At 44.5% G+C, this 24970-nt stretch overlaps 1 protein-coding gene across 1 annotated transcript; it reads right to left on the bottom strand.

The window, feature by feature from the left end:
- Window positions 1-11303: 11303 nt before the first annotated feature.
- On the bottom strand, window positions 11304-13348 carry LOC105049495 (uncharacterized). The gene has a single exon (XM_073242450.1). The coding sequence runs from the start codon at window positions 12269-12271 to the stop codon at window positions 11645-11647; it is 627 nt and encodes a 208-aa protein (XP_073098551.1). The 5' UTR covers window positions 12272-13348; the 3' UTR covers window positions 11304-11644.
- Window positions 13349-24970: the final 11622 nt, after the last annotated feature.

The following is a 24970-nucleotide window of genomic DNA, read 5'->3' as shown; positions in this document are numbered from 1 at the left end:
TGTCGATGCTTTAAACTCATCTTTCAATAAGTTCAGTTGAGTGGTCTCGATAGCCATATTGTATCTACATATGTTCTTTTCTTTTTCGAAATGTGTAAAGTTTACTACCTCAAAAGCTATCATATATCATAGTTTATTTCATTCTTTTCTTAATTTCTTTTTTTTTAATAGACTTACTAAGTTTCTATTTTTCAATTTTTTTCTTCTATTTTTTTTTTTGAAGAATCTTAATTTCTTTCTCTTGTTACATCTAAGTTTTATGCTAGAAATTCATGTGTTAGAATTGTCAAGATAAAATTCAAAAAAATAAAGCTTTTCTCTTTATATCAAACAACTTATATTTTATTTTTTATGCTTATATAATGTATTCTATAAACCTACCTTATAGCATCCTTGATTTTTGAATTTACTAATATTAATAGCATAAAAAAAATTTTTCCATCTTTATTTTGTTTTCCTCAATTTTTTCTATGTTCTCCTTTGATTTTTTTTTATTTTTTTTTTCCATCCTTATGAGTCTCAAGTCGGTGGGAAGCTTGGAGCGACCGAAAAGGGAAGGTTAGACGGGGCTTGGGGTTTTGCATTAGATATCTCCTTTCCTTTTTCTGTTCTCAGGAGTCTCAATCGGGTGGGAGGGTTGGAGCAGCTGAATATTATCCAAAGATTTAGGGGTTGAATCCTCTCATCCTCTTAATAATGTGGTTAATTTTGATTCATGAGAATAAATTTTAATTTTAAATTAATTTTAAATATTATAGAATATTGCTTAATGGATCTTAATAAAATTTAAAATAGATCGAATATCTGAAAAAAATCATTTAACTTCCCTCACTGATCCCATTGTAGCATTAGATGCAAGATTGGCCCATTACATTTTTAGGTCTATATGTTGTATTTTAACATAATTTTTTTAGATAAAGTTTAAGAATTTATGTATAAATATATAAAATATCTTGATTTATTATATACAAATGAAAAAATTATTAAAAAATTTAAAAAATAAAATGGAATGTATTAATTAGATGATCCTAATTCATTAAAAATGATTTTTTTGATTTTTAATATTAAATTTAGGATTCTATATCGAAACATATAGAAATACTTAAATTTATTATATATGGTTCGAAAAATATCAAAATATCGAAATAAATAAAGTTGATCGTTTGGTTTTATGAAATTAATACACACACATACATATTTAATTTAAAAAATTAATTATTAAAAAAATAAATTTAAAATTATGGATTATATTTGCTGATGGTTTTTGAGATTTAATAATAAATAATCTATTTATGGGCTTGATTTGGTCAAGACATTTGGGCTGCATAGGTTTACTGTTATCCTATAGAATGGGTCAAAAAATTAGTAATCAATTTGGGTATATTATCCATTTAGCTAGGGGCCGGTTCAGTATTGGACTGACATTGAAAAAATTAATGTAGAATGATTTTATATTTTATATTCATATGAAAAGAGGTTATTGTATTTCATTTTCTTGAATATTTTTTTATGGTGTTGATCTATTTATGTTGTTTGTATGTTTGTATTCTATAATAAAAGCTTTTATATCTTGTACTTCTATTTTAGCTTCGATTCACAAAGAATATCATTAGATTTTATTTGTTACGTGGATTCAAAATAATGGAATAAGGATAAAAAGATCATACTGGATATAATTTAATTTAAAATATTATCACTTATTTTTTCAATCATTTTTTTATTAAGAAACCTTCTCAATTCGATAATATTTTATAAACTTTTTTGATGTTCATATTTTCAATTTAAATGAAGAGGCCATCAAAGATAAAAATTAGTATGGATATAGATTCATTAGTTACTGAAAAAATTATATATTATACTGTATGATAAAATTTTTTAATTTTTTAATTTTACTTAAATCCTGCTGCAAGGTGTATAAGCTATCATAAGCCACAAAAAAAAATAAAAAAAATTCCCTCAAAAGAAAGTTTCCCTCGGAAAAAAAAAAAATAAAGAAATTTTTTTAATTTTTCTAAATACAGATAATATCATACAAGACTGACCATACGTGCGTTGCCAATTCCATATTTCCATGTAACATCTGCACAAATTTGCAAACGGGTGGAGAGAGAGAGAAAGAGCGAGCATCGATCCCATCACAACAAAGAAGACCATTACAAAAATCCATGACATGGGTTGGCGGGTCCGCGTCTGGTACAACAGTCCCCACTCCTTGTTCGGCCATTTAATTCCTGTAGCCCTGATCTCCCAAGTACCCAGAAAACGCAGCTCCCCTTTAACCTTGCTTTCGCCTCGTTGCCTTTGTTTTCTTCTCTCTTCCTCAGTTGCTGCCTTCCTTTTACTTCCTTTTTTTTCTGTCTCCCATGACCTTTATCCCATGTCCCTCCCCCACCCTCCAATGGATCCTTCCTACTCCCTCCACGTATTCAAACGTTCAAACCCCCATTATAACTCCAGTCCAAGCCAAAATCCCAGTCCACCCTTCATTTTATTCCCACCCGTGTTCTCCCTTGTCCTCACCTCACCATCTGCCTCTCATGTCCCATCGAACTTATAATAACCACCCCGTTCTTCATACTTTAATACCTCCAAAGTGCTCTTATTTATGTGTATCCATTCTCCTTCCTCCTCGCTGCCCTTTTTCATCTTCGCACAACTCTAGATTTCTCCCTCTTCTCTCCCATCACCTTCTACTCCTTCCTCCAATCCTTGTTTATTGTTTTAGCCCAATGTGCCACCCCTCTAGAGGGCAGATTTTAGTATTTCTTGTTATTCTCTTGATCATACGTTGCCATGGCTCAGGGGACATGCAAGCTTTCTACGTCAAGCCGGCGAGGGCGAAGCAAGCAGATGGCAAACTCTTCAGCTTCTTGCCGAGGGCTATCCCTATTCCTCCTTCGGGCCCTTCAAAGAACCACAACTCCATCGGCTTGAGGAGCCAGAGATCACCTTAAGAAAGGTGGCATCAACAGCGAGAATGAGGCAAGCAAATAAATATACAGCACATTATGGTGGGCTCTTGATGGCACATTCGTTCGTTCCATTTCCGGGCTTTAGATTTCAGCAGCTTCCCTCTGAAAGCACTGAAATCTTCTATTCTGGGCACAAACTTCAGGAGCTTCTCTCTCTCTCTCTAGAGAAGCATTGTGGTATCCATGCTAGCTTATGATCACATTCCTAGAATGATCGGGTCACAAGATTTCAGACAGAAAGAGAGTGACTGTTCTTGGGATGACCTGCCACTTTTGAGTTTGTGCGGCAAAAGGTTGACAACATATTCAGTTTTAAAGTGCCTAAATATGTGATTATTTCCCTTCTTTCTTCTTATGTTCTTTTCTCTCCTTTTAAGAACCAGGGTTTTGCAATGTGTAGCAAAAAGATATATATTGATACCCGTGTACTTTTTACCATTGGAAATTCTCTAAAGTAGTATGGAGATTTGTTGGGGAATACCCACCGACCGACCGACCGACGGTCGGAGGGACCGACTGACCGACCGACGGCCGGAGGGACCGACCGACCGACCGACGGCCGGAGCGACCGACCGACGAACGCCATCACCAGCCAATTCACGGCCCTTAACCGATTGAGGATGTGTCGATCGGGTATACTTTTCCCGACCGACTGAACCTGGAAGTCTGATGGCCGACTCACGTAAGACTCGCTGACCAACAAAGGGGTCCGAATCTCCACCCGACGCCACATAGCTGGCCACCGATCCAGGATCGGTCGACTCCTCCGATTGCCGTACAGCAGCCAGAGCTTGTCAGTCCTGACAGCAACATGCGACACTGCCACCTAGGGGCATTATCCCGCCTAGGGCATTGTCAACCCTAGTGATTTGACAGCCCCACGGCGATATGACACTTTTACGGCGATTCTGACAGTCTACAGTGAGTTGACAATTCCTCAATTATCCGCGCCATTAATGGCGGCGCCATACCATGCCACTATATAAATCGGGGAAGGCAACAGTGCAAGGGACCTCCATTCTCGACTTCGAAACCACAGGCTTGCTCCTCTCTCTCTCTCTCTCGATTAAGCTCTCTGTCTTCATTTTACTGTTGCCCGGTCACCTCTCTGACTTAACCGTCGGAGGGTCCCCGCCGGAGCAGCCTCCGGTCAGTGTGGACTTCCCTTTTTGCAGGCGCTCGTTCCCGGCGACCAGGCGACGAGGGGATTGGCCGCAACAGATTAGCGCGCCAGGTAGGGGCAAGCAAGCTATACGGCACCAAGCCTCCCCAAGCGGGAGATACTGATGACGAAGATAAGAGCCCAGCGATCGAGGGTCACCGGGTCGGCGAGGCGCTCTTCCCGCCGGGAAGAGGCCTCCCCGCCACCCTCAGCGGCGGAGCCCAGCTCTCCACACCCCGCGGTGACCACGGAGGCGCAGATCGCGGCCATCGTACGGCAGATGACCGTACTGACGGACGCGGTCAAGAGCCTCCAGCAACAACCGGCGGCCCGTCCGATGCCCTCCAGGAGCAGCCGCCGACGCCCGCGCCGATCCCCGTCGCCTCCGTGCGAGCGCCCGCAACAGCGCTCCCACGGAGAGGAGGAGGGACGGCCATGGCGCGATGACCGACAGTCCCAGCAGCTCTCTCCTTCCCTGCTGGAACGGGCGAGGAAGGAGAAGCGACCGCGAACACCGTCCGCCTCCCTCTCGGAATCTTCCGGAGACTCCACCCCTGGGGTCTCTCAGCACCGATGGACGGACGACTATGAGCGCAGGTTCGAGGAAATCGACCGTCGGCTTGCGCAGTTGCAGGTGGACGGCCAGAAGTCTTCGAACGACGTCGACTTCTAAACCGCCCAACCTCTCTCCCGACTAGTTCTCGATGAACCGATCCCCAGTCGGTTCAAGATGCCGCACGTGGAGCCATACGACGGCTCCACCGACCCAATCGATCACCTTGAGAGCTTCAAAGCTCTCATGATGATCCAAGGGGCAACCGACGCTCTCTTTTGCATCGGCTTCCCTGCCACACTCCGCAAGGCTGCCAGGGCCTGGTACTCCGGTCTTCGATCGGGAAGTATCCACTCCTTCGGGCAGCTCGAGCACTCTTTCGTGGCTCACTTCGGCACCAGCAGGAGGCCGCCGCGAACGTCGGACAGCCTTTTCTCCCTCAAGCAGGAAGAAAACGAGACGCTCCGATACTTCATGGCGCGATTCAACACGGCCACGCTTGAGGTCCGGGACCTCAACGAAGACATGGCTCTCTCAGCCATGAAACGGGGGCTGAGAACGTCCCGATTTACCTACTCTTTGGACAAGACCCTCCCCCGGACGTACACCGAGCTGCTGGAGCGCGCATACAAGTACATGCGCGCGGATGAAGGAGCTTCCGATCGATGCTTGGCCGAACCCAGAGGCCCGATGGAGAAGCGGAGGAAGGGTCGGGAACCCGCCGAACCCAGCAGGCCCCCGACCGATAGTCGGGTCTCGACGCCACGACAGAACCAAAAGTCGCCCCAGCGGCAGACTCTGAGGCCAACACGCCCCAGGTATGATTCCTACACCCCTCTCTCTGCCCCCCGTGCGCAGATTTTGATGGAGATCGAGGGGGAAGAGTACCTGCGACGGCCTCCGCCTCTGAAGGCAAAAGGCCTCGACCGATGGAAGTACTGTCGATTCTACGGGGGCCACGGCCACAATACCGAGCAATGTATCCAGCTTAAGGATGAGATCGAAGCTCTCATCCGCCGGGGGTATCTCGATAAATTTCGAAGAAACCCGCCGACTCAACCTGTGGCCGACCGACGGCCCTCTACCGACTGAAGACTCTGGAAGGAAAATCCATTCCCCGAACATGAAACGCCGACAACCTGAAGTTGTATCACCAATAAACTTTGTACTTGTTCATTGGGAATGCGAATCCAGTTTGAAATATCGGAGTTTAATTCTCCGACTGACGATCGACGCTCACCATGGTTGAGCCCCGACGCACCGACTCGGGCTCGGTGTCCGCCTGAGACCGACCGCACCATCGTCGACGACACATCGGACTCTTGCGAGGACCGATATATCTACACTGACGGGAGTCACACTCCTTCGACAGTCGACGACACATCGGACTCTTGCGAGGACCGATATATCTACACTGACGGGAGTCACACTCCTTCGACAGGCGACGACACATCGGACTCTTGCGAGGACCGATATATCTACACTGACGGGAGTCACACTCCTTCGACAGTCGACGACACATCGGACTCTTGCGAGGACCGATATATTTATATTGACGGGAGTTGACACTCCTTCGACGATCGATGAAACATCGGACCCTTACGAGGACCGATATATTTATATTGACGGGAGTCACACTCCTTCGATAGTCGACGAAACATCGGACCCTTATGAGGACCGATATATTTATATTGACGGGAGTCACACTCCTTCGACAGTCGACGACACATCGGACTCTTGTGAGGACCGATATATCTATACTGACGGGAGTCACACTCCTTCGACAGTCGACGACACATCGGACTCTTGTGAGGACCGATATATTTATATTGACGGGAGTCACACTCCTTCGACAGTCGACGACACATCGGACTCTTGCGAGGACCGATATATCTACACTGACGGGAGTCACACTCCTTCGACAGTCGACGACACATCGGACTCTTGCGAGGACCGATATATCTACACTGACGGGAGTCACACTCCTTCGACAGTCGATGACACATCGGACTCTTGCGAGGACCGATATATTTATATTGACGGGAGTTGACACTCCTTCGACGGTCGACGATACATCGGACTCTCACGAGGACCGATACGTCTATATTGACGGAAGTTGACACTCCTCCTACGGTCGAACTTTCGGGCCAGACCATCGGCTAATATGCCGATCGAGCCTCGACCAAAGAAAGGCAGAATGCCTGCGCGACCGACGTCGCGACTCCCGACCGAGCTACGGCCGGTCGAAGGATATTCGGCTCGCCACTGTCTATCGCACAATGCGACCTCAGTCACATTCATGACTCACCGACCGAGCTACGGTCGGCCGAAAGATATCCGGCTTACCCCCGTATATCACGAGGCGCAGTACAGGTACCCGACACAAGGGTATCGGGATCCGACTTGCCGGCATCTGACACCGACTAGACATCTGACGCCAGCGAATCGCTCGGCATTCATGAGACGCCTGATATCGTATCAACCGGCGGTACGGTCGAAATTTGGCATACGACGAATCCACTCCTTTTCGCCCGGGGTTGCTGCCCAAATAAATGCATCGGCCAGCTCACCGTCCGACTCAGGAGTGGAGGGGGGCAACTGTTGGAGAATACCCACCGACCGACCGACCGACGGCCGGAGGGATCGACCGACCGACCGACGGCCGGAGGGACCGACCGACCGACCGACGGCCGGAGCGACCGACCGACGAACGCCATCACCAGCCAATTCACGGCCCTTAACCGACTGAGGATGTGTCGGTCGGGCATACTTTTTCCGACCGACTGAACCTGGAAGTCTGATGGCCGACTCACGTAAGACTCGCTGACCAACAAAGGGGCCCGAATCTTCACTCGACGCCACACAGCTGGCCACCGACCCAGGGTCGGTCGACTCCTCCGATCGCCGTACAGCTGCCAGAGCTTGTCAGTCCTGACAGCAACATGCGGCACTGCCACCTAGGGGCATTATCCCGCCTAGGGTATTGTCAACCCTAGTGATTTGACAGCCCCACGGTGATATGATACTTTTACGGTGATTCTGACAGTCTACAGTGAGTTGATAATTCCTCAATTGTCCGCGCCATTAATGGCGGCGCCATACCATGCTCCACTATATAAATCGGAGAAGGCAACAGTGCAAGGGATCTCCATTCTCGACTTCGAAACCACAGGCTTGCTCCTCTCTCTCTCTCTCTCGATTGAGCTCTCTGTCTTCATTTTACTGTTGCCCGGTCACCTCTCTGACTTGACCGTCATGTGCCCTAAGGTTAGGTATAAAGTTCACTAATAATTGGTCCCAAGATACCAATCCAATATATGAGTGACACATCCTCATCCTTCATCCAACTTCCAGGTATGCACCACAGATGCCATCATTTATCTTATCTTAAAATTATATAAAAATGACATTCTTCTCTGGTGAAAATTTTTGTAATTCTAAGATACCCTTAGAACATATTTGAAAAATCCTATTGGAGCTATAGTATTGGAAGCAAAATTTTTATTATTTCAAAATATAAGGATTAGCCTTTCATAGCCTATATCTGCAGCAAGAAAAAAAAAATAATGAGGTCTCTTTTCTTTTTGCCTATAGAATTTGGGCCATCCTACTCCAAAACTATTTCTAGGAATTTTATGAACATAGGATTGGTCTGGCCTTTGCTCCTATGATTCTATTGGATTATACATAATTATCCAAAAATTTTATCACTTTTTTGAATTTGGACCTTCTCCCTGTCACGGTTGTTAGAATTTTGTAAGTTTTTTAATATTACTCCTATGATCAAAATCACATTCTATTTTTTTTCTTCTGGTTTCCTCGTTAAGCATATTATCTTTTACCATTCTTGATGTTATCACACTATTAAGAGTTGATTATTGAGTGATACAACTAAAGTTTTCTAACTGTCAGATAAGAAACTAAGTAATAATAACATTCGTTACTCATCATCTAATATTATTTTCATAATAGCTAACTGATTTATCACATCTTGAAAATTATTCAAATGCTCGACCATTAAATTTTTCTCTTTATACTTCATATTCATAAATTTTCTAATCATGAATACCTTATTTTATGTAGTTCTCTATTTATAGATACACTTCAATTTGTTTCATAAACTATAATTAATCTTATTGGCAATATGATGAAAAATACTGTCATTTATTCATTGCCTGATTAACTCAACTATCTTCCTATTCATTTTCTTTTATTTTTATTAAATTTTGTCACTTGGTTTGACACTATCTCCTTCAATAGAATCATATAATTCTTTACAAAATAGCAAATTTTTCATTTGAAGTTTCCAAATTGAATAACTAGAAGAATTTAACCACACTGCCACCCTGCCATCCATATGTTCTACCATTTAATCAACAAAAAAAACTTCAACCAATGGTAACCTTACTCTAATATAATTTTGTTGAAAAAATACAATCAAGAAATAATAATACTATAATTTTTTTTCCTCATTGTGCAATTAAATGAGATATCACTATAATACACCGAGCAACAATAATCTTTACAATTTGCATAAGTAGTTAACAAAAAATAATCAAACAATCCATGTACAAGAGACACATAATTTTTAATGTGGAAAACCATTTGATGCAAAGGGAAAAATCATGAAATCTAGTCCATCTAAAATCTTCCACTATTTGAGATTATAATAGGTCCTTTCTAGTCAACTTGGAAAACCTTTTGATGCGAAGGGAAAAATCATGGAATCTAATCCATCTAAAATCTTCCACGATTTAAGATTGTAATAGGTCCTTTCGGTATAGTCTTTTGCTTGTAAAGGTTCCAATTTCTTGTATAAACTAATAGGCATTAGCCTCAATAGCAACATAATGAAAAATAGTGTTGTCTATCGACCACCTCGACAGCAACAATATACTAAAGTTGTCTTCTTATTTATTTTCTTTCACTCTTGCTGAATTTTATCACCTAGTTTGGCATGCACTATCTCTTTTGATAAGACCATATAAGTATTTGTAAAATAGTAAAATTTTCATTTGAGGCTTTGGGATTGAATAATTGGAAGATATGGGTTTAATCATACCGTCAACCTTATGTTCTTTTATTTAATCAACATAAAAAAAATTCAGATACTAGCAACCTTAATTACTTTGATACCACTTTGTTGGAAATTGCATTCAAGAAATATAATAATATATACAACAAACTTCTTTTCTCTCTTTGTTCAATTAAATGAGATATCACTATAATTCATTAAACAAAAAAAGTTTCTACAATTTAATTATCTGAATAATTAACAAGCAACATAATCAAGCAATCTATGTAAACAAAAGACACCATAATTTTTAACATGAAAAATCCTTTGATGTTAAGAGAAAAATCATGAGATGTAGTTCAGCCAAAATCTTTTACTATATATTTAAAGTAATGAGATTGCAATAAATCCTTTTTAGTTCAACTATATATAGGCCATACAAATATCATCAAGATTGAATCTTGACTTTCACAATAAAAATATCCATCACTAATAAGATAGATTTCAACAATAAACAACAAAATAAAGGAATGGTTTCATCAAATTTGGATGCTTGAAATATCCAATAGAAAAGGGTTTTCAATGATCCAAACCATTCAATTTATATCTCTCAGTGCTGGAAATAATATACTAAAATTTTAGCAAAAATCAGAATATAATCAACTCTTTGATCATCCAACAAAATAGGGCAATGATCTTAGATTTTTTTTCTTCATCCCTGTTGTCCTGCTGTTTTTCTCGCTGACGATGTTTCTGCACTCCAAGAAGGGAAAGGGGTTTGTGCAAAGAAAACTACCATATTTTTTTATTTTAAATGATGTGGGTCCCAGATGAGGAGGGACCACACCAACAACTTGACTATCTATTCTACATGAGATAAACAATTGTATGCGTCTTGTCTATGTGGATGCTTATCTATTTGCGTGTACGACTAAATATATAATCCCAAGTTTGGTTGCTAACTTAGACTCTGTCTAGCGACAATGATCAGGAAAATAATAAATTGAGTTTGAAAATTTTCTCGGATCGGTTTGCTAGATGATGTCAAACAACTATGAAATAGTGTTAATTGTTGGCAAAATCAACTACAAGCTATATGAAACTCATCTTTCAGAGGAAAACGAGTCTCTTATTGTGAAGCCATCATCTCATTCCTTCCAGACAAGATCAACTTCCAAGATATTCATAGATCTGCTCTCATGCACATAGATTTGTTGTTTATAAAACTAGTATTCAGAAAAGCTAACCATCAAAAGCTGCCGGCAGGTTGCCCAATAGATCTCAAACACAAAAATAGCGACTCCACATTTTGGTTAATTTAATGCGTAAAAGTATTTAAGCATCAACTTTTTTAATAACTTTTTAATTTTTTATTCTTAAGTTTTTTTTTTTGAGAGATTTTTTTATTCTTGAGTCGAGCGTATTGTCGAACAAGTTAGCGAGAGTTTTCTAATTAAAACACGTGCGCAAGCAAAAAAGGGGGACATGCAGCCATGCACACGCATGTGCTCAATAGACGTGCACTCGTGTGTGCACCCAACCATGCATCTGAGGAGGCATAATATTGGAGATTGGAACGAATGAACATTTGGCTGCATAATAATAATAAAAAAAAGAATGGTTATATCAAATAAATAGGAAAACAATAAAATTATACTCTGGTGATTAGAGTGTGCCAACGACTGTTCATCCTCTGAGCTTAACCTAATGGTGTGATTCTTGTTACGGACATAGCTAACTCTATCAAAGAGATAATTAACAAGCTTAGGTTGGTTTGTCGACATGATGTCACCATGATGAGGAGTATAAGTCAGACGGCCCACCGGAGAAAAAGACCAAAAAGAAAAAGGAAAGATCTGAGTCTGGTCTTCTTCATTCATATCCCACCATTAGCCATATTCCAACCATCTCTTTCTTCAGTCTTTGTTTCTCTGTGCTCCTATCTATGGATCAAACTGATCAAAGTCCTGGTAATGGTTGAAGGGGTCCCAGTAACCACCAGTAGAAGTTTCAGCAGGACTAGCCAAGAAGGTATTATTCTCCATAAAATTTCTGTTTCCATCGACAGCCGGGTTGGGTTCGTGCAAGAGGTTAAGAGAATTTGGTTCCATCGAGGATGAGAAGAAGCTAGACGCCCCAACATCAATTCCTAGTTGATCGAATACATCCTCTCCACTCTTCCTCGGCCCCTCCTCATCGGTTGTGTGTGCTCTCTTCTCGACTGTATCCAAACGAGCAGTGGAGGACGCTGTTTCTCCAACAGTATTAACATTAGAAGACGAGCAAGCAGCAGCATTGGCAGTGGAGGAAGACGAGGCAGCACCAGTGAGGCGTTGCACCAGCGACATGAACTCGTTAGGGGTGGTGTGGATGACCTTGGGCGAGACGGTGTAAATTATGACTGGTGGCCGATGCTGAGGAGGCGGCGCAGTAGGCCGGGGAGAAGGCGGCGCCACAGGAGCCTTCTTAATCTTGTATGGGTCCTTTCGAACCTTGAGACGGGGCGGCCGGGCTCCTCGGAGCTCTTGTCTTGGCGAAGCCCCACCTGTCGGTGGCTCAGAGGAGTACATGGCTTAATTTGTGGAGGATTAATTGGAGGTCGGGTGTTCTTTTTGTGTGGAGAAATGGAGACTTTTGTTGGCTGTGCAAGGCCTAGATGGATAAAGAGGGAGGAGCCATTGTGGACAATGGGAAAAGCACAAGAGATATATAAACGCCAGTCATTGAAATAATGGAGTCCTTAATAATAATATGATATAACTACTGAAGTGAAAGAAAGGAAAAAAAAAAGAAAAAAAAAAAAGAGAGAGAAGGAGAGACTTTCTGGGATTCTTTTGAACTTGTCCGCGGAGAAGGAAGGAAGACGCATTGAAAGTTCTGGAACTACAGCAATCAGCCTTTCTGGATAGCTTGCTGTTCTCTGATTGGTCAAAGTTTAGGATCATCTTGGTGGGCATCATGAAGACAGAGTCAGGGAAGGATATTTGCCGTTGGGACCAGATTTTGGCGTGTTGCCAGGTCAGAAGGCTACTAATGAAAAAGGATGATCCTGCTGTTAGTTTTTCTCTTTCTCCTGTTTGTTTCAATCATTTTGTATTCATGTCTCGACGTGATGGCAGAAATTGTAAGAATGTGTGATGTGTCGAGCAGCGAGGTGGTTTCCATGGAATTTGGTGTCAAGAACCAAACAGTATCGTCTGGGGGTCGGATTAAGGAATTTATGGCGGAGACGGAGGCGTCCTCGACCTACTTCTCGGTTGCGGTCAAGAACTCGGTCAACGTGGGAGACGTGGTCCATCGTTTGACGGGATCCAACATCGCCGTCAAGGCCAGTTCTTCACTTGTGTTACCTACTGTGACATAGTTACTAGTTGTGACACGAGACCACTCCAACCTGCTCCCTCCGGGGCCTGGTAAACGTGTTTATGTGTCAAATGGATACGGATTTGGATATATGGTATGGTTCGTCTCAGCTCAAGCTATTTGGATCTCGTCAACTTTGACTGAGTTGGTTTAGGCTAAGTTTTCCGCCAGCGGCTCGAGACTATAATTTTGATCTATTGATTCTTGAATAAGAAGAATCATGGTACTACATAAGTTGGTTGGATCAAGTTGTATCGTCAAATGAGTATCTTGTATCTGTTAGGCTTGGAAATTGGTGAGTTATTTGACTTGAGTTTATACTATAGCAAGTAGTTGATGAACAAAATTGCATAAAAGAGTAATTTTAACTTTGCTGGTTAGTCACACCGCATACACAATTCTCTAGATTTTATTGCATGAAACTTTTCATAATACCGTTCTTCTTAATTTAGGTAATTTAAATGTTTATGCTAAGATATAATGCAAACATTCTCATGATACCAAGGTTTGTTTTTTTGAATATAAAAAACATATGCCTTGAAATTCTTTTAAGTGGGTGACTTAATTTATTTATGTTGGCATGAGCTGTCTGTAGGTTGTAATTGTCAGATTATTTCTATTGGTTGTCAAATTTTGTGTATAGTTGTCAAATAAATTAGTTGTCAAATCTCATGTATAGTTGTCAAATCTTATGTATAGTTGTCATTGTGTATAGTTGTCAAATCTTGTGTATAGGAATATTTAGTTTCCTTAGAATAGGATTGTTTCCTATTACTATGATGTAATTGTATCTATATATTGGCTTCAATTTGAAAGAGAAAATAATAGAAAAATATTCATTTACTATTGTTTGATATGGTATCAGAGCAATTCTAATCTTGAAAGAACTGCTCAATCCGAATCGAATCGAAAATCCCCAAGCCTCTACACAAAAATCCCTATCCTTATGTTCTCCATCTCCATCTCTTCAATCTCCATCTCCATCTTTTCTTCTCCATCTGAAACTAAATGGCTGATTTCAATCCCATTATCCCAGCTACAACAAACAACTCAACACCGTCTATCATCATCCACCAAAATAATTCTACTTTTCCTACCAATATCGTACTGGATGAGACAAGTTATCAATTATGGTCTCAGCTTATAGAGATACGTATTGGCGCTCGCAACAAAGCTGGATATCTTATTGGAGAAATGAAAAAGTCTGCACCCAAAGATCCCAATTATGGAGCATGGATTACCGAAAATCATAGAGTGAAAAGCTGGCTTATTAACTCAATGAGCCCAACACTGATACAACGATTTATTCGTCTTTCCACAAAATGGTAGACCATTGTCAACATACTATAATGAGCTTATTGCTATTGTCCAGAAAATTGATCAAAGGACTACCTTTCAGGAAGGAACAGTTGAAGGAGTGATCCAGCTGCATTCTGCGATGGCTAGGCTTCGAGTTCATATCTTTCTAAGTGGACTCGACTCTGAGTTTGATCAAGTTCGTGAAGAAATCTTACGAAAAGAGCTAAAACTTGATTTGAAAAGTACATATACCTATGTGAGGAGAGAATATCAACAAAGACAGACAATGGGAGGCTCACGGCCAATCTCTGAGAATTCGGTTATGCTAGCCAACCAAACTCGACAAGGATTATCATTTGGCTCGACAAAGAATCGGATCCGCCATTATGGTGAAAAATCTAACAATCTTGTATGTAGTCATTGTGGTGAAACAAGTCATTCGAAACAGCGATGTTATGAAATCATTGGCTATCCTAAGTGGTGGGATTTTTTGAAAAGACCAAGAAAGAAGATTGCAAAGAAGGCTATGGTGACTTCTATGGAGGAAGCCCGATCAAATATGGAGAAGAAATCACAGCCCACAGCAAACATTGCTCACCCAGGTATTGGTGGTAAGGCAAATATATTCTCTACAACTTCTAAGAATAGTACTTGAATTATTGATACAGGTGCATCTGATCATATGACTAGAGACTCTGGTCAATTACAATCTATTCGTCCATCTTTCCAATCTATTTTATCTACTGCTAATGGTAGTACCTCATCTATTATTGGAGAAGGATCTGTCACTTTGCTAGTACTCTCACACTGAATACAGTTCTAGTCGTTCCATCTTTTGAATATAACCTCTTGTCTGTTAGTCAAATAACCTCCTCTCTTGCTTGTACTGTAACTTTTTGGCCTCTTTTTGTGTCTTTCAGGATATTCAGACCAGGAAGATTCTTGGTTATGGTGTTAAACAGAGAAAACTCTATTACTTAGAACTAATAGAGAATGGAGGACAGAAATTCAGTCATGCATATCATACTAGTAGTGAAAAAAAAGATCGAGCAACTGTATGGTTATGGCACCGAAGATTGGGACATCTTTCTTTTGGATATCTCAAAAAATTACAACTTCATATTTTTTCAAATTTTAATACTTCAGATTTTCACTGTGATATTTGTGAATTGGCCAAAAACCATCGTATTTCTTATTTACCAAGTTTGAATAAATGTTCAGAACCATTTGTGGTTATACACTCTGATGTTTGGGGTCCTGCAAAAAATTCTTTAATTTCTAAAGCTCGTTATTTTGTTACATTTATTGATGAGTGCACTAAGATAACTTGGGTGTCTTTACTTCACAAAAAAGTGATGTTTGTGTAGCATTTTAAAAATTTCATAGTATGGTGGGCACTCAGTATCAGAGGCAGATTTGTGTTTTGCAATCTGACAATGCAATGAAGTTTGTCGATACTTCATTTGAAAATTTTTTTAGCCAACATGGGATTCGACATAATACTTCTTGTACTTATACTCTGCAACAGAATGGCTAGGCAGAGAGGAAGAATAGGCAGATAATGGAGGTGGTTCGTGCCTCCCTTTTTGGCATGAACATGCCACGGTTCTACTGGGGAGAAGCTATGAAGTCTGCCATTTATCTCATCAATCGGATACCTTCTCGAGTGATAGGTTTTCAAAGCCCTCAACAAAAGATGCAATCTTTTTTTTCAATTCCTCGTCTCCCGAATCTTGAACCAAGAGTCTTTGGTTGTACGGTATATGTTCACATTTTCAAGACTTTGCAAAATAAACTTGATCCATGTGCAAAACAATGTGTATTTGTTGGCTATTTAGATTTTTAGAAGGAATATCGGTGCTATGATCCTCAAGATCGGAAGTTACATATGACCTTGGATACCTTTTTTCGTGAGTCAGAACCTTACTATTCAGGAAAAGTTTTTACACCATCTCTTCAGGGAGAGAACTTTAGTGAAGAGAGCATGTTACAAGAAAGCAATAGAGGAGATGAGTTTTTTGAATTGAAAAAAGTGAATGAAAAGTTTGGGACAAGTAATCCACAAAATTTTGATAATATTTTTGTAATTGAGAATGAGAAGGTAGTTCCTTCCGAAGATAAATCACAATCACCAATGGCTGCGGAGTTGCTCATGTTAACACCATTAACTGACGAATCAACCCAAAATATCCAGAATTCTTCTCCTCAGGTAATCTTTAGTCCAATATCGAGTCCCATGTCTAATGAGTTTCTTGAAACAAATGTTTCTCTTGAAAATTTTGCTCCAAGATACCCACAAAGATCAAATAAGGGTGTCCCAAAGAAACAGTATGAACCCGATCCTAAAGCCAATGTTAAATATCCAATTAGCAATTATGTCTCTACTCATAGATTGTCTAAATCATATGCACTTACTGTTAATCAATTATCCAAAGTATTTATTCCTAGTAGTGTGCAGGATGCATTGGCAGATCCAAAATGGACAAAAGCGATGAATGAAGAGATGGAGGCTTTACAAAAGAATTCTAATTGGGAACTTGTTTCATTACCCAAAGGAAAGAAGACGATCAGATGTAGATGGGTGTTCATCGTGAAAGTCAAAACAGATAGAAGCATTGATAGATATAAAGCAAGATTAGTTGCGAAGGGGTACACACAAAAATATGGGGTGGATTATCAAGAGACTTTTGCACCAGTAGCTAAGTTCAACACAATTTGCATTCTCATATCTATAGCAGCAAATCAAGATTGGCCTTTGCAACAATTTAATGTTAAAAATACTTTTTTAAATGGGGATTTAGAGGAGGAAGTCTATATGGAGCTGCCACCTGGAATTAAACATAGTTCTTCAGGAAAAAATGAAGTTTGTAAATTGAAGAAATCTTTGTATGGGCTTAAGCAGTCACCTAGAGCTTGGTTTGGGAGGTTCTCTTCTGCAATGAAGTCATTTGGTTATAAATAGAGTAATTCAGATCATACCTTGTTTATAAAACACAAAGAAGGGAAGGTAACGCTCTAATCATATATGTTGATGATATGGTCTTGACAGGAGATGATCTGTGTGAAATGAAGTTGTTACAGAAATATTTGGTTGCTGAGTTCGAGATGAAGGATCTGGGACAACTTAAATATTTTTTGAGAATTGAAATAGCAAGATCAAAACGAGGAATTTTTCTTTCGCATCGGAAATATATGCTAGATCTTTTGACTGAAATTGAAATGCTTGCTTGCAAACCAGTCGAAACACCCATACAAATGAATCATAGACTTGGAATTTTTTCAGATCAAGTTCCAACAGACATGGCTCGCTATCAAAGGCTGGTTGGGAGACTAATTTATTTATCACACACAAGACCGAATATAGCTTATGCGGTAAGCATCGTAAGCCAATTCATACATGCACCAAGTGAAGAACACATGAATGCAGTATACAGAATCTTGAGATACTTGACAGGTGCTCCGGGCAAAGGTTTATTATTCTCAAAAAATGGTGGTTCTAATATTGAAGGATATACGGATGCTGATTAGGCAAGTGATCAAATAACCAGAAGATCCACATCTAGCTATTTTACTTTTGTGGAGGGTAATTTTGCTACTTGGAAAGTAAGAAACAGAAAGTTGTGGCAAGATCAAGTGCAGAAGCCGAATTTCAAGGTATGGCTCATAGTGTATGTGAATTATTATGGATTAGAAGTATTTTAAAAGACTTGGGGATTGAATATGCAACACCTATGAATCTTTATTGTGATAATAAGGCTGCTATAGAAATTGCACAAAATCCTATACAACATGACCATACCAAATATGTTGAAGTTGATCGTCATTTCATCAAGAAAAAGTTAGATCAAAAGATTATACATTTTTCATTCATCAAGTCAGAAAGTCAGTTGGCTGATATTCTCACAAAAGCTGTTTCAGGAAAGATATTCCATGATATAATTGACAAGTTGGGCATGATAAATATCTATGCTCCTACTTGAGGGGAAGTATTGGTATGAGCTGTCTGTAGGTTGTAATTGTCAGATTATTTCTATTTATAGTTATCAAATAAATTAGTTGTCAAATCTCGTGTATAATTGTCAAATCTTATGTATAGTTGTTATTGTGTATAGTTGTTGTTGGGTATAAAATACCCCCAGCCGAAGTCCTCAACAGAATCAACGACTCCGCCCACGATGCCGACCTCAAAGGGAGACTCCGTCCGGACTCCTACAGGAGCCGGGCTTCGCCCTCGGCTCCAACGGCTGCAGACAGACTTCGTCCGAACTCCTACGGGAGCCGGACTCCGCCGACAACTTCGACCGTAAGTAGACTCCGCCTGGACTCCTACGGGAGCCGGGCTCCGTCCTCAACATCAACTGCTGGTAAGCCCTGTTCGGACTCCTACGGGAGCCGGACCTCGTCTTTGACTTTAATTGCAGGAAGACTCCGCACGGGCTCCTACGGACGGCCTAATCGAAGATCTAGTACCAATCGCTTTGAATGATGGGAACACGGATCATATGGCGCTAATTGGCTTCAACCTGGGGGAGGAGATGCGGACGCGTCTTATTGATTTTCTACGAAGAAATGCGGATATTTTCGCTTGGATTCCAACAGACATGCCGGAGATTGACACGAAAGTCATGGAGCATCATCTGGCCGTCGATCCAAAGTATCGACCGACGAAAGAAAAAATTCGGAGTCATGCCCCGGAAAGGCAGAGGGCGATAGCCGAGGAAGTGGATAAACTCCTCAAGGCCGGATTCATTAAAGAAGTCAATTATCCTGATTGGATTTCCAATGTTGTTCTGGTCAAAAAAGCAAACGACAAGTGGAGGATGTGTATAGACTTCAAAAAGCTGAATAAGGCTTGTCCAAAGGACAGCTACCTCCTTCCCAGAATCGACCAACTGGTGGACGCGACCTCAGGCCATGAGCTCCTCACTTTTATGGACGCGTTCTCTGGCTATAATGAAATTAGAATGGCATCGGAAGATGAAGAAAAGACAGCTTTCATCACTAATCGCGGCCTTTACTGCTACAGGGTCATGCCTTTCGGCCTCAAGAATACGGGCGCAACCTACCAACGGTTGGTGAACAAAATCTTCAAGGAGCAGATCGGCCGAAACATGGAGGTCTACGTGGACGATATGCTCGTAAAAAGCAAGTCTTCTAGAAATCATGTTGCCGACCTCGAGGAGACCTTTGACGCTCTCCGAAAGTATAGAATGAAGCTGAACCCAACTAAATACGCTTTTGGAGTAACCTCAGAAAAGTTCCTGGGCTTCATGGTATCAGGGCGCGGGATTGAGGCCAATCCAGAGAAAATTCGCGACATCCAGGAGATGACCGCCCCAAAGTCGATCAAAGAGGTTCAGCACCTCACAGGGAGGATAGCGGCTCTTAATCGCTTCGTTGCGAGGTCGGCCGAACGGTGCTTGTCCTTCTTTCGAACACTCAAGCAGCCGAAGGACTTCTGTTGGACCTCTGAATGACAACAGGCATTCGAAGAGTTAAGAAGCTACCTTAGCTCACCCCCGCTGCTGGCAAAGCCTGAACCTGAGGAGGAACTATTTTTATACCTGGCGGTCTCTCCCATGGCCCTCGCGGCCGTCCTTATCAAAGAAGAAACGAAAGTCCAGCGACCAGTCTACTACATTAGCCGCGCGCTGAGGGACGCCGAGACCAGGTACACCAAATTAGAAAAACTGACCTACGCCTTGTTGGTTGCAGCTCGGAGGCTCCGACCCTACTTTCAAGGGCACACCGTGACGCTACTCACCGATCAACCGATCAAGGCGGTTTTGCACCGGGCTAACACCTCCGGAAGAATGGCAAAATGGGCGATTGAGCTCACAGAATTCGACATCAACTACAGACCTAGACTAGCAGTAAAGGCCCAAATACTGGCAGATTTCGTAGTAGAGTGCACCATCCCAGAGGAGGCCGAACCTGAGCAAAGTCGAAGGCCCGGTTCCATTTAGACCGGATGGGGGGAGAGGCCTTGCAACGCCCATATGCGCCCCCACAGCCCTGTTAGGGACAGGAGGAGAACCTCGCCCTAACTTGAGCAAAGTCGAAGGCCCGATTCTATTTAGACCGGATGGGGGGAGAGACCTTGCAACGCCCATATGCGCCCCCACAGCCCTGTTAGGGACAGGAGGAGAACCTCGCCCTAACTTGAGCAAAGTCGAAGGCCCGGTTCCATTTAGAGCGGATGGGGGGAGAGGCCTTGCAACGCCCATATGCGCCCCCACAGCCCTGTTAGGGACAGGAGGAGAACCTCGTCCTAACTTGAGCAAAGTTGAAGGCCCGATTTCATTTAGATCGGATGGGGGGAGAGGCCTTGCAACGCCCATATGCGCCCCCACAGCCCTGTTAGGGACAAGAGGAGAACATCGCCCTAACTTGAGCAAAGTCGAAGGCTCGGTTCCATTTAGATCGGATGGGGGGAGAGGCCCCGCAACGCCCGTATGCGCCCCACAACCTTGCTAAATACAGGAGGAAAAACCTCGCCCTAGCTTAAGAAAAATCGAAGGCCCGGACTCCTGCGGGAGCCGAGCTTCGTTACTCACTTCAACCGGTGGTAAACTCGGCCCGGACCCCTACGGGAGTCGGGCTCCGTCGCCAACTTCGATTTCTGATAAATTCCGTCCGGACTCCCACGGGAGCCGGACTTCGCACCCTACTTTGATTGCAGGAAGACTCCACCCGGACTCCTATGGGAGCCGGACTCCGTCCGCGACCCCAATCGCAGGGAGGATTGCATCCGGATTCCTACGGGAGTCGGACTTCATCACCAAATTCAACTGCTGCCGAACTTCACCTCGACTTCGCCTACGGGAGCCAAACTCCCGTAGCCTCGCTGAGAGCGGAGAAAGATTCCAAATGAAAAAGAAAGGCGACGGACCACATCAACAACGATTGAAAAACAAACAGTGCCCGAGGTGCATAGAAAATCCCGACACAGCAAGGATTGAGGCTCCCATCGGGAGTCCCAGCCTTCCAGGAAGCTTTCAACGCAAAATGTGGCAACTTCCTCAGGGCAACAGAAGCTCGGGTCCCTGAATTCAAGCCCTAGGAGGGACCCCGGGCCCGAATGGCCCCAAGAGAACCTGCAGCCATTGACGGAAAAATGTCAACCGGATATCTTCGAACGGCGTAAAAGTCGAAAAGGAGCTCGGGCAAATAACAACCCTACACGAATAAAAGAAGTCATCGATGACCTTAGGACGACATGAAAAAGAAAAGAAGAAAAGGAGTAAGAAAGAGGAAAAGAAAATGAAGAAGTTCGACAGACAACTATTCGATGCAAGATGCAGACAAGGTAACAAAATCTCCTTTTCATTTTTCAACTAACAAGATATACGTTACAAGACCCGGTGGGTCAAGAAAAAAAAAAGATATACATCATTGCAAGTCTCGCGAACATGGTTCGGAAAGGATATACCGGAGGCCGCTCCAAGCTGCAAACTCCTCTTCCCGTCTCTGTCCTTCTCAGCCGCGTTCTCCAGTACGTGTAACGGACCTATCGGCTCTCGCCCCGCCTCGCTTCGCTCCATCTCTGAAGTCCCAACCCTAGGGGGAAAAGGGTGGGATAGATTCCCGGGGGCGGTAAGGGCAACGGCAGCAGTGACGAAGACCTGTTTCAAGAAGAGCCGGAGTCACCTTGGAGGCAGCGGTGACGCTAGAGATATGCTCCATCTCCGAATGCTCCGCGACAGCCACCATCCAAAATGATCCGGCAAGGTCGGCATGCGCTACTTCCACCGCCCCACCGTCGACGTCGACCACTTCTAGTCCCTCGACCCCGACGGCATCAAGGATCCCGCCACAGCTTGTGATGACAGCTCTGCCGTCTTGACCGGTATCACCCCGCCTTGCTACTCCGAAATTCTCGGGCAGAATATCTTTACCGACGGCCCCCGTTATCAAACCCCTGTTGTTGAAAGAATTCTTTCTTGAGCCCCCTTTGAAGCGACGGGGATCCTCAGCGGCCACTTGGTGACCGGAGAACTCACCGGCCGCTATTCTCCTCCTCGCCTTCCTCCAAGTCCTAGACATCCCTTCGAGGATGGCCTCCGGGGTGGAGGACATGACGTGGGAACCCCTCAGAGAAGAATCGAGGGCTGAAGACGGCAAGGACCAGTGCGGAGGAAGTGGATGAGTAGCTAGGCTCTCAGGCAAAAGAAAGGTGCCGTCCTATCGGCAGGATGAAGCCACGAAGGGAGAGTAGGGGTTTAAATAGCCGACGGATCTTCGATAGCGCAGTTATGGCGGCGGGTGTTTCTAGGCCAACTGGTGCGTGCCACATGTCCCGCATGTCCCACTCGCCGCTATCGAGGATTGATTGTTCGCAAATTTTCATAGCGCGGCGCTTGGGATCGCGTTTCGGCGGGAGTTCCAAAAAGACTCTTCAGGTCGCCTTAACCGGAAAATGGGCTCTGACGTGCACATATTAAATGCCAAAATATCTGGGGGCGGCAGTGCGCAGGCTTCGAGGGGACGGCTTCGGCTGTGTCCATCTCTCTGTACTTCCTTCATTCGAAATTCAAACTCGGAAGTAGGGGGACTGGTGTTGGGTATAAAATACCCCCAGCCGAAGTCCTCAACAGAATCAACGACTCTGCCCACGATGCCGACCTCAAAGGGAGACTCCGCCGGACTCCTACGGGAGCCAGGCTTCGCCCTCGGCTCCAACGGCTGCAGACAGACTTCGTCCGGACTCCTACGGGAGCCGGACTCCGCCGACAACTTCGACCGCAAGTAGACTCCGTCTGGACTCCTATGGGAGCCGGGCTCCGTCCTCAACATCAACTGCTGGTAAGCCCCGTCCGGACTCCTACGGGAGCCGGACCTCGCCTTTGACTTTAATTGCAGGAAGACTCCGCCCGGGCGCCTACGGGAGCCGGACTTCGCCCTCGACTCCAACGACTGCAAACAGACTTCGTCCAGACTCCGCCGACAACTTCGACCGCAAGTAGACTCCGCCCAGACTCCTACGGGAGCCGGGCTCCGTCCTCAACATCAACTGCTGGTAAGCCCCGTTCGGACTCCTACGGGAGCCGGACCTCGCCTTTGACTTTAATTGCAGGAAGACTCCGCCCGGGCTCCTACGGGAGCCGGGTTTCGCCCTCGACTCCAACGACTGCAGACAGACTTCGTCCGGACTCCTACGGGAGCCGGACTCCGCCGATAACTTCGACCGCAAGTAGACTCCACCCGGACTCCTACGGGAGCCGGGCTCCGTCCTCAACATCAACTGCTGGTAAGCCCCGTCCGGACTCCTACGGGAGCCGGACTCGCCTTTGACTTTAATTGCAGGAAGACTCCGCCCGGGCTCCTACGGGAGCCGGGCTTCGCCCTCGACTCCAACGACTGCAGACAGACTTCGTCCGGACTCCTACGGGAGCCAGACTCTGCCGACAACTTCGACCGCAAGTAGACTCCGCCCGGACTCCTACGGGAGCCGGGCTCCGTCCTCAACATCAACTGCTGGTAAGCCCCGTCCGGACTCCTACGGGAGCCGGACCTCGCCTTTGACTTTAATTGCAGGAAGACTCCGCCCGGGCTCCTACGGGAGCCGGGCTTCGCCCTTGACTCCAACGACTGCAGACAGACTTCGTCCGGACTCCGCTGACAACTTCGACCGCAAGTAGACTCCGCCCGGACTCCTACGGGAGCCGGGCTCCGTCCTCAACATCAACTGCTGGTAAGCCCCGTCCAGACTCCTACGGGAGCCGGACCTCGCCTTTGACTTTAATTGCAGGAAGACTCCGTCCGGGCTCCTACGGGAGCCGGGCTTCACCCTCGACTCCAACGACTGCAGACAGACTTCGTCCGGACTCCTACGGGAGCCGGACTCCGCCGACAACTTCGACCGCAAGGGGGACTCCGCCCGGACTCCCACGAGAGCCGGGCTCCGTCGCTAACTTCGATTGCCGGTAAGATCCGTCCGGACTCCCACGGGAGCCGGACTTTGCACCTGACTTTAGTTGCAGGGGACTCCGCCCGGATCCCTACGGGAGCCGGGCTCCGCCCGTGATTTCAACTCCGAGAGGACTCCGCCCGGACTCCTACGGGAGCCGAACTCCGTCATCAGCTCCGACCACTGCCGAGCTTCAGCCGATGGATCTGCACTCCCAGGCCACAATAACGGCCATGATCCTGCTCCACTCCCTGTGGCGGACCCTACGCGACCCCATTACTCCCTGACAGGCTGTTTTAACGGCCATGATCCTGCTCCACTCCCTGCGGCGGACCCTACGCGACCCCATTACTCCCTGACAGGCTGTATTAACGGCCATGATTCTGCTCCACTCCCTGCGGCGGGTGCTGCGTGACTCCACTACTCCCTGGCAATTGGCGGCAACGGACGCCGCTCCACTACCTACAACAGGCTCCACGTGGCAGGCCATAGTAATGGCCACGGTCCCACTCCACTACTCCTCATAACAGACCCCTCCTAACCCCGAACGGCGCACTGACAGACGGTTACAAACGTCGCCATCGATCCGTTACCTCCTCCGCCTATAAAAAGGGGACCCAGATACGTTATTCTCTAAGCTCTAGTTTTTACCTAAAACTCTGCTAAATTCTCCGTTCGAGCACTCCATTCTTGTTGA

This window comes from Elaeis guineensis, chromosome 8 (assembly GCF_000442705.2).
Source record: "Elaeis guineensis isolate ETL-2024a chromosome 8, EG11, whole genome shotgun sequence".
Classification (NCBI taxonomy): Eukaryota; Viridiplantae; Streptophyta; class Magnoliopsida; order Arecales; family Arecaceae; genus Elaeis; species Elaeis guineensis.
Note: the sequence above shows the minus strand (reverse complement) of the source record. Positions and strands in the feature narration are given on the sequence as shown.

Coding starts and splice junctions, on each gene's coding strand:
- LOC105049495 (XM_073242450.1), bottom strand. CDS start 12,271: ATGTACTCCTCTGAGCCACCGACAGGTGGGGCTTCGCCAAGACAAGAG.